Raw genomic sequence first — 11,254 nt, forward strand, 5'->3', positions numbered from 1 at the left:
GAATTTGAACCCCTTTTTTATGTTGCGTTGGTACTAAGCATCTCAAAACTGGGAACCACATTTCTATATTGGACAACATAGCGACGGTTCAGCCAAGACATACACATGGTGGTGTCACTAGTGTGTCGATCGCGTCTGTTAAAACTAACTGTAGATCCCTACAGAGTTCTTTTGTTTTCTTTTAGCCCATGGGTGTCATGTATCAAATCTCTGATGATTTCAGGGGAGAAATTAAATCCCTTCATTACAAGACGAAAAGATTATTACTCGAGGAGTATGCGAGACTGTACCCGCACAATTCCTCCTCGCTCATCGGGGTCGGGTCTGCCTGCTGAGAGGCTGCCGTTGCCGTCCCTTGGTCCTCGGCGAACCTCTTTGTCAGGTCGTCCAGAAACTCGCTCAGCACCGGATCTTGGATCGGTGACTCCGGCACGCAGCAGACCACCTCGATGCCGACCTTGTCCAAGCAACCACTGCGCGGCCCCTCCGTCCAGCGGACCGTGAAACGGCACGCGCACTGCTCCACGCCGTGCGCTGCCCTCTCTACCTGCATATTTGGTCGGCGGCAATTATTACCGAAGCATATGCGTGTGTTGACGAACGCGCTGAGTAGGACTAGACACGGAGGACTTACGGTTTCGAGGACGGCGTCGTAGTACTTGAGCTCCTCGACGTCGCCGTGGATATCGCAGGCGAGGCAGAGCTTGTCGCCCGGGCGGAGATCCCCGCAGCGGGCGTGGTCGAGGGGCGGGCATTCCCGGCGGAACCTGGCGCGGAGCGCCTCGACGTCGCCCAGGGATGCGAAGTCAGCCCCTGGATTGTACCACTCGTCTGCATTCTCGGTGGAATTCTCGAACATGACGCGGAGCCAGCGATCCTGCACAACCACACGCGCGCCGTACCACGCCTCGTCGGACCGCGCGCGGTACTCCATTCGGGGCCGTGGGCGGCGCGGCGGCGGCGGCGGTGCCGCCGGCACGGTGGCCTTCCGCTTTCGCGACTTCGGCATTTCAGCGGTACTGTGGGAGTGGCGGCGCTCTGGGTGGTCGGTGGGATTTGGGCGAGGACAGGGCGGCGGGTTTCTCGATGTTTTATACCGTCCAGATTCTGACAATCTTTCTAGGTTTTAGGTTTAGCTTAGGTCGACATAATGTGCATAAACACCCCTCAATAAAAAGAAAAACATAATGTGCAAATACTTTAGGGATATACTCCGTCCGTTTTGTAAATATAAGTCTTTTAAAGATTTCCATATAAACTATATACGGATGTATATAGACATATTTTAGATGTAGATTCATTCATTTTGCTCCGTATGTAGTTAATTATTGAAATCTCTAAAAAAGATTTATATTTAAGAATGGAGGGAGTATATCTATATACCTTTTCGAAAAACATAATGTGCAAATACATAAGGAGATAAATTAGATACGGATATATATATAGACATATTTTAAAATGTAGATTCACTCATTTTGCTTCCTATATAGTCCATTATTGAAATCTCTAAAAAAACTTATATTTAAGAACGGAGGAAGTATATCTATACCTTTTTGTAAAGCAACATATTTTATTCCTCAGATAATCCTCTATAACACTAAGAGCATTTCTAGCAGACCCCGCATCCCGCCCCGACCCACAAAATAACCGTCAAAATATGGGTCGGGGCGGGAAAACCTGCCCGATCAGACACCGCATTCGCGGCCGACCCGTAAAAAATTTGCGGGGCGCGGCAAAAGATCTCCCCCCACCTCTTGATTCACGGGGTGGGAGGACGAACCGAGCTCGGCCCCTATCCCATCGAGATTTGGTGGGAGGGACATTTTCGCGTGGCTGTTCCCGCTCCCCCACCCTCCGCCACCATTGCCCCGCCACCTCACGCTCCGGTGCATCTTTCCCAGCAGACCTTCGCTGCCATGGATGAATCCCTGCTGTCCCCCGTCACTGTCGAGGTCGCGCACGCTCAATCCCCTCGGGCGGATCTCGTCGCCGGCCATGTTGGCCCCGTCGTCGCCCAAGGCACCACTGCGCCTGCCCGCAAGCGGCAGGGCAACGTGGTCGTGCAGGGTGGGAATCCGGCTGCCCCCGCCGTGAAGGCCCGCGCTCCGGGCGGCAACGCTGCTGCGCGATCACGGCCGGTGGCGAAGAAGGTCCCCAAGGTCTCCAGCGTAAAGCAGAAGAAGATTCCGGCTACAAAGAAGCCGGCTCCTTCATCCACTCCCTCCGCCCCGGAAAGAGGTTCCCCGGCGACGCCGCTCAACGGTGCTACTCCCACCGCAAGCGAGGTGTTTGACGAAATGGCCGGAAGGTATGCGTCTTCGGTCATGGCAATTTTCTTTGCTTTTCGCCATTTGCGATAGCTCATGACTTGTTGCCGTTCATTATAGCGGTGGTTCGAACAATGCAACTGCCGAGTTCGTGAACTTGTTTGATACCAACGCCGTTGACATCGATCAAGCCTCGTTCGCCGCATTCGACTACAAGACCCTCTTTTGCGTTTGTCCTACTATAGTGAACTTTTGCAAGACCAAGATGATGCCGGACGTGGTCGTTACTTTTGCAAGACCCTCTTTTGCGTTTGTCCTACTAAACTGAAGTTTTTATTTGCGCATAAACTGTGTTATGTTGTTTGAATTTAAACTTATTTGTCGGAACCGATGTCAAATCCGAGAATTGGGCGTCTTCGGTTTGCGGGTCGACGCGGCGGTGCCCGAGCAGACCCCGCGTAGCCGACCCGTAAAAGAGCATATTGCCCGAATATCCTCTTTTACGGGTCCATTTTGCGGGGTATGAGTCTGACCTAGCCCGTGTCAGCCTGCATATGCACTTTACCGCGAACTGCAAAAGACTTTTGCGGGTTGGGATTTTGCGGGGTCTGCTAGAGATGCTCTAAGCTCTCTAGTTTTAAAAAGCACACATTCAATTGAGGTCCTCAAATAAAATTGGGTCACCCGATTTTGACCGGGTCAACAATTTCTCAAAGCTCTCTTATTCAAAAAAATTATACTATACAGTATGCTTCCTAATTTTTCAGGGCTCAAAATTAATTGTGGTAATCAATTTAGAATTGGGTCAACTGATTTTGACCAGGTCAACACTTTCTCAAACTCTCACATCCAATTTTTTAAATTCACTATGTTCCCTAATTTTAAAGCTCTTTCATTCAATTGAGGTATTCAATTTTGGATTTGGTTTATGATTTTATGATTTTGATCGCGCCAACGATTTTTCGAATCAATTAGCAGCAACCGGCTGAAAAAAACATATCAATCCTGCGCACCCTCCCACCACCTAGAAAAATAGAAGCGCCACCATATGATACTCTAGCAACAATATAGTAATACATGAGACCACCGACACCGAAATTTCTCCAGATAAATATAGGTTGGTTAGCGGATAACTCAGAATCACACCACTAAAGACCCAACAAATCACCGTACTATATTAAAAATAAAACACACTCTATAGTCTCCATCACCCGCAAAACTAAATATTTCATCAGTTCCAAAATATAAGGGGCACTCCCTCCAATTCCTTATACAAGGCAACTTCATGTTTCATGTCAACTTTTGACTTATAATTTTGGTCAACAAAATATGGATTATATGTGATAAAAAATATGATCAAAAAGTTCTTTGAAATGTGCATCCAATGAAATATTTTTTCGGCATATAACTCACTTTTTGTTGATAAAATTAATGGTCAAACTTAGGCATAACAGTATGAAGTGGCCTTGTATAAGGGAGTGGCGGGAGTGTTAGTTTCGTAGAAAGTCAAATTTCTTCAACTTTAACCAACAGTCCAGAGTAAAAATATCAACATCCACAATATTAAAGAAAAAAGTACGGAATCCATTTCATGATGATTTTTAAATACTGACTTTATATTATGGATTTTTATATATTTCTCCTCAAAATTTATTGAACTTAAAAGGTTTGGCTTTTTAAAAAGTAATCTCCACCACCCGCCAAACTAAATATTCCATCAGTTCCAAAATATAAGGGGTATTAGTTTTGTAGAAAGTCCAATTTCTTCAACTTTGACCAAGTTTTGAGCAAATTTATCAACATCCACAATATTAAACAAAAAAGTGTGGAAATTCATTTCATGATGAATTCTCTACAAATTTTATCAAACATAAAAGGTTTGACTTTTGAAAAAAGTAATACACAATATATTTTGAAACAGAGTGATTACTTTTTGAAGAAACCCAACAACACCAACGGCGCAGCAAAGCGCGCTCAACCCTTCTAGTAAACATATCATTTACAATATAGTGAGAAATAAAATCAGGGATTATAGATTCCCAAACATAGAAGATTTTTCACTTAATGAGTTCTTCGCTAGATTGTGAGCCACTTCATTTGCTTCACGGCGACACTGTGTATATAAGACAGTTGCAAGTTCCAACCCTAAATGTTTGCACTCAAGTACCATTGCAACATCTGAGCCCACATAAATTTCTGGTTGTTGCACTGCTGCACCACAAAGCTACAATCTGACTCAATGATCACTTTGTTACATCTGATCCTCCCTGCATCCATTCCGGATCACTGTCATCTTAGCTGAGTCAACGTTGGTCACCTGAGGAACAAACCATGTTGCGGCAGCAATGAAGTTCCCTCTTCCATCATGGGCAATAGCGCATGTTGCACCTGAGAGTGTTTCAACTCAAAAGCAGCATCAACATTGATTTTGACCACATCCCTATTCCGCCTCCTCCACATATGATATGGGCTTCATGTAGGCTCTATATATACCTACTAATAAAGTACGAAGTGTTTCTGCCTGTTTGCCATTGTATGTTCTATTAAAAAAGGTGTTTTTTTAATAACCAATGGTCCAATATTAAGTTCCACTCCTTTCTCTCTATCTATTGGGCTTCGGCCCAACTTCTGTATCAACTGTCAACACGCACATGGGCACTAGTTAGTATTCCGAGTTCAGCTGCAGTATGCCCCGTTCACTCTATTTTCAGCCCGTTTAGGTCCCTGGTCTTTATAATTTACAAAGAATATGTTAAAATTATCATATAACTTTGCAACCATAACTCAGATTAAAATAATTTATATTTGTAATTTGCCAGAAAAATGTTTAGTTTCCAACCATGCTATTAGTCGTTATTGTTAACTAATATAACAAAAATTAGGGCATAACCTTAATTAAAACATAATGTGCAAATACATAAGGAGATAATTACATTAGTGATATACATCTCCAAATTGACTACACGTTGTTTCGACCAAGATAAACAAATTTCAGATTAGACACATTGTTTTATGTAAACTAAGTTTACAGCCCTTACCCATCTTTGGAGCCTTGGTTTCGTATGCGTGCTTCAATTGGGCATCAATCGATATAAGAAAGGCTTTAATATCATAGATGCTAAGAAGAACATCCCCCCCCCCCCCCCATTATGTGTTTTTATAGTAATGAAAACTAGCTTGTGTCTCACACAATTGTGCAGACATTTACCCTTGTGGTCATTTCTATATCATATTGACTCGACAACATGGCATTGAAGTATGAATCACGATGAACTATTCGTGCTAACATAAGTATGTCCTACACCTCATCTCCCCCTCAGCGCCGCCGGGCAAAGCCCAGCCAACATAAACGGTGAGGGGGATCCTCTTCCTCCTCGGCTGGGTGCACTGCAGGGCGGGATGTGGTGCCTCAACCATAGTGTGAAGCTCGATCGGGACGAGGCGACGGTGAAAGATGTGTCTGGACCGGCAGTGCGAGCGGGCAAGGGGTCTACGATGGCTGCATAGGGGTACCTTGGTACGTGAATCCGGCATGTTGCGGGTCTGACTGGGCCGTGGTGGTACGCGGCAGTTCATGCGGGTTCGGGGCGGCATGGCTACCTTACCCCTCCTATCCACTTGTGGTTGCTAGGTCTGACACCCAGTAGCAGGCCCTGATGGATGGCGTCGGAGGCTCGTTGTGTGGTGCTAGTTTGACCAATTGGTGACGGTAGGGGTGATCTGCCCATGTTGGTAGGGCATGACGGTGGCTCTGGTCCCAGGTGAGCGGGGCCAGTGGATACCTGCAGCCTTTTCTCTATTGCAAGGGGGCTTGTTTGGGGGCAGAAGGATGGGCCTTCTGCCGCTTTGCTGGTGAATGGTGTTTGAGTGTTGTGGAGGCGGTTGAGGGGAAGTCTTGGATGCTAGGAAGCGGCGATGCTCGTGGGCGATGCTCATAGCGCGGTTGTTGGCTAACTGGCATGGTCATGTGGACGTCGTTGTAGTTAGTGTCCGAAGATCTATGGTGGTGCTGCGACAGGTGGTCTCACACCTGGCTGCTCCATGTTCCAAAGGCGGAGGGTGCTTGTCGGGGTGAAAACTTAGTCTGGTGTTTGCCACGTCGATGGTCGCGGCATTCACGGGCATCGCCCCCTTCTTGAAGGCACAACCATGGTTACTCTCTGTCCTTGTCGCTCTGGGTGAAAACCCTGATCCTTTGGATCGGGTAGGGATGTCCCTCCGATGTCATACCCTTCCTATAGGCGCCGATTTGGAGTTCCTGGCTCGTCGTTGTTCAGCTTTGACTCTTTGTGGTGGTTTGTCGAAGGCTGAGTGCTCCGTCGACTCCAAGTGGTGGTCTGTTTGCCCACCTATCATTTTCTTGCAGTTTTGCAGGGTTTGTGGCTGTTCAACAACATCATTGTAGCATGCCTTGGGTGTGTGTATGTGGAGTTGTGTTGTCATTTGTACGAAGGTTGTTGCTTTATCTATAAAGCGAAGCAAAACCGTTTCCATGATTAAATAAATACACAAAATTGAAGATTGTGGTAGTACTAAATAAGTGCAATATGTCATGTACGTGCATAGCTAGCTTGCTTGATTTTTGTATGTACGTGAAGCTCTCTTCGTGAAAACCCTCCACAAGGACTCGTCATAAGCTAAAAGAAATAATATATTGGGACGTTCGTCTCTTATTTTTCCTAATTCAACATCATTTGTCCGTGACGTGTCTCCATGCATGGCGATTTAATTTCCAAGTCATCTGCCCAATTCCTCGATAATGTTTCTCCCCCTTCTCGGTTTCGACTATCTACTGCGCACCGTCCTCGGCCCAACCGCCAAGACGATAAGCCGAACCACCAAAGGAGGCAAGGAGCAAAATATATTGGATTGACATGATAAGGGCCTACTGAATAAGTGACATATATCTTATGAATTTAAGTGCAAAATTAGTAATGTATTAGCTGAGATATCTTAAATACAACCAGGAATGTCTGTTAACTACAATATATTTAAATACAATAATAAGCAGAGTAATAAGGGCTCTTCTCGTCGGGTGAACTTGGATGAACGTAGCCTGGCATATGAATCTTGGTACGATCCGGAGTACACACATGACTAAAGGGTGCAAAAATATTAAGCTGATCAAAGGTACCCGATTCATTGTTGTAAATTCCAGACATTTTGTTCTCTTTGCTTGCCCTTCAGGTTTCTTTGTACCTGAGTCTTTCAGGTCGAGTCGCCATTACCTTGTCATCGTCTTAGAGCAACACTAGCAGACCCCGTATAATGCCGACCCGCATAACGCGTTTACAGTTCGAGGAAGATCTGTTTTGCGGGGCGAAATCGTGTGCTGCAGAATAGACCCCGTATATGAAACTGTACGGGCTCTGTTCTGGCCAGAAAATTAGGCCAAGCCCGTATAATCGCCGGAATTATGCGGGTTCGCGCGTTATACGGGGTCTGCTAGAGATGCTCTTAGGAGCACAACCCCGATAAGAGAGTCTTGCCGGATGGAGGCAATAGGATGGAAAAATTACCACGGAGAGATTGAAGATATTATCAATCTTAATTTATTTGTTGGGAACATGGGATGATATTGGATGGACGCGAAATTTCGACTCGAGATATCTGATATGTCCTGGATTTTTTTAGGTATAATTTTGATTATATATGGGTTCACACATGTGCAGATACAATTTTGAAGATGCATTGCCCGTGGTTTGTCAATTATAGATATAGGTCCACCATGATTGACGGGCGTTTTTTTTGTTTTTTGGAGGTTTTGTTTCTAGCATATCTTTAATGTATCTACTATATTGTGCTTCAGTATATAATAATAGATGCGGGGTATTGGAAATGATTAGTTTATAGTCATATGTTGTGTCGAACTTTAATTACCACGTGTATGGCAGTTGTTTGTGCATACTATTCTTTACAAAAAAATCACAGCCACACGATGATACAGTTTTTCTATAGCATTATGCCTCAGCTCAATTTTTCAAATTATTGTCAAAGTTGTGGTGACCGTTTCTCATCATGCTTTATATATCTTGTTATTGTTTGCAAGGGAAGTGTGTCGACATTTAGTGATCAACAAACATGCATTGTTTATTTCTGAGGTTGACAACACATAGATTCTTAAGAACGTGAGTAGAAGAACTATAGTCAAAAGATAAAATATATTACAAACTGCAAGACCTAGGTAGGGCATCTCTGGCAGGTATTATTTCTCCTTGTTGAACTCAGCTTATTTACTGTCAAATTTCTGTAACTATTGTGAATCAAATTGCTGTCATAATTTCCAGCAATATAGACCAAAACTTACATAAAATCTTATACAGGACTACTACTGAGGATTTTCTTCCTATTATAGCAAGGTTGCCAGGAACCCCTCGAGTCCTTAGCACATAACTTACACAAAATAGTTCAGAAGTGGAAACCAACCTGTAAGAACCACGATTCCAATCCATTTTTGATAATTTTATACCATGATCGTTGCTTGATTAACTCCAGTGTTTCGACAATCATAGACATATCTGCCTAACATTGCAAAGCTAGGTACTCGCCATGTTTTCACATTCCATTATACTACTGGTAGCATTGAAGTTTATAATTAGTGTTCTAAAGCCCTCCACCATGTAGGTGGTGCCAAAACCCTAAAAAGTATGCCACGCGCGCATCAATGCTAGAAGAAATTTTTTTAGCACCGCCCACACAACTTGAAAGAATTTGGCATCCATTAGAGCTAGGACCCATGTACATAAACTAGTATATATCAGCCCAGATTACCCCACTAGCAGATGATTGGCTCATTGGCAGTTCTTCAAGAAGGACGGTTGACACGCTTAATATATTGCGTAGATGGATTTGGCATTGAAGAAAGTAGATGCTCTGAATCTCAAAAAAATTATGGCACCTGCTAGGCAGTGGAGGGCACCGGGTGCCTAATGAAGTAAAATTGACTTTGGCACCGGTTTTGGCCTACAAAGTGGAGGGCCTAAGAAGTCGCCTAGAGCATTTCCTACATGCTCTAGGGCTGCACAGCCGCTACCGGCCAAGTCTATAGCTCACCTCATTGTCTATTTTTAGCCAAATATATATGACGACCATGTTCACATAGCAATAGTAAAGGGGATACTCATATGGTTGAGCAGACCAGTAATGATGATTAGTATGACGTAAATCTGAGCTTAAATGCGTACAGCTCGCCATTGGTCGTCAGATAACAACCAATGAAGTAAGATTGAGATGCATACAGGCTTTGATGTGTCTCTTTAATTGCATGACCATTTTCGTACATGATGAGGAGAGGATGTAATAGCGCCGTCTACATTAACATCCAAGTCTAGAAAAATGTTTACCTCACAAACCATTTGTTTGTCTCATTATTAAACATAGGAGCAGGAAATAACAATGTTTACCTTACTCTTTTATAACAAAACAACAATGTGCATTCAAAACTACAATCGGGAAAAAATGTCCACATATTTGAGAATGTAGTAACTGAGATATCTTAAATATAACAATGGAGATCTACTGATTGCAATATATTTAAAACTGTAATAAACAAAGTAATAAGGATCGATTCTTCTCACCTCGCAAAAAAGGATCGATTCTTCTCAGTAGCCGAACATGGATGAATTTAGCCTGGCACGGAAATCCTGGAATGATCCAGAGTACAATGACCAAGAAGTACACAAAATAGCAAGCTCATCAAAGTCACATAATTAATTACCATCAAATCATGACATCTTGTCCTCACGGCAGACCCTTTAGTTTTCCTTTTATGTGGGGGTCAGAGTCTCCATTGCTTTTGGCGTAGCCTCAGGGCCTCAACAGAGCCTCATCAAAGGGACAGTTGCATTTTTATCGCTTGTTGGTTCCTACCCACTTTGCTCTTACTTTTCAAGCTTCATCAGATTTGCCCTTACTTTTTCCTCTCAGGTCGCTCAAATGCCCTTCCATCAACATTCCGTCCGGTCAAAGACGTTTGACCGTTACTTTGGAACAAACTACCCCTGGTAGCTGGCAAAGGGGTTTTGTCACTTACATGTGGGAACTCGTCTTAAAAACAAAAAAACTCCCTCCATTAGTGCAGAACCGGGCTATAGCACCGGTTCGTAAGGCCCTTTAGTACCGGTTCTGCAACCGACACTAAAGGGTGGGGACTAAAGGCCCCCCCCTTTAGTACCGGTTCAGCACGTACCGCCGCTAAAGGGCCACCACGTGGCACGAGCCAGCGCCGGGTGCGGGGAGACCTTTAGTACCGGTTGGTAACACCAACCGGTACTAAAAGTTTTGGGGGGTTTTGGGTTCATGATTTCTTTTTCCTTTAATTTTGTGTTTTCCATTTAATTGTTTTTCATTCGCTGGTATTTTACGATACTACATATTGTACACGTTATGCATATATATATAAATAGAATTTCTCGTAGAACCGATCATATATATATACACACACATGTATATATATATATATATAGTTTGGTATATACAATTTCTCCTACATATATATGGAGGCATTACTGCTTTAGCGGCGGTGGCGGCGGTAGTGGGTAATGGTATTCTTTTTTGGGATCAATGACCTGGTTGAGCAAATCCCGCTATTTTCTCTTGAATTGCGACTACGCGATCCGTTGGTAGGGGCTTATCTTGTACCTCATTGAACTTTTAAGGAGATCAATATGCATGTATTAGTCGTTGTGTGATTAGATATCGATAATGATGTAAAAAAATGTGAATAGTGTTCTGGCAAACGTACCCATAGCTGTCTAGCATCTTTGGTCCTTTCGGACACCATCATGCGATCGCAAACGTAGTATGCACATAAATGAGTCCCCGGCGCCTGCTTCATGGCCTTTACGAGAATTCAATCAGATAATAATTAATCAAGCATGATAATTAGTGGTATTGAAACTAGAATTAAAGAGATGGTAGCTAGGTAGCTAGCTAGTACTACTTAATTACTTACCTTGGGTCGAAACCAATACTATTGTTTTTTCCAT

At 43.8% G+C, this 11,254-nt stretch overlaps 1 protein-coding gene across 1 annotated transcript; it reads right to left on the minus strand.

Annotated features, from left to right (window-relative positions):
* Positions 1 to 244: 244 nt before the first annotated feature.
* Positions 245 to 885, minus strand: LOC123171273 (uncharacterized). Its single transcript, XM_044588847.1, has 2 exons — positions 631 to 885; positions 245 to 543 (listed from the first exon to the last, which is right to left on the minus strand). The coding sequence occupies exons 1-2, from the start codon at positions 857 to 859 to the stop codon at positions 245 to 247; spliced, it is 528 nt and encodes a 175-aa protein (XP_044444782.1). The 5' UTR covers positions 860 to 885.
* Between the last annotated feature and the right edge of the window lie 10,369 nt (positions 886 to 11,254).

Source organism: Triticum aestivum, chromosome 7D (assembly GCF_018294505.1).
Source record: "Triticum aestivum cultivar Chinese Spring chromosome 7D, IWGSC CS RefSeq v2.1, whole genome shotgun sequence".
Taxonomy (NCBI): domain Eukaryota; kingdom Viridiplantae; phylum Streptophyta; class Magnoliopsida; order Poales; family Poaceae; genus Triticum; species Triticum aestivum.

Coding starts and splice junctions, on each gene's coding strand:
- LOC123171273 (XM_044588847.1), bottom strand. CDS start 859: ATGTTCGAGAATTCCACCGAGAATGCAGACGAGTGGTACAATCCAGGG. Junction 544..630: donor CGCCGTCCTCGAAACCGTAA/GTCCTCCGTGTC, acceptor ATATGCAGGTAG/AGAGGGCAGCGCACGGCGTG.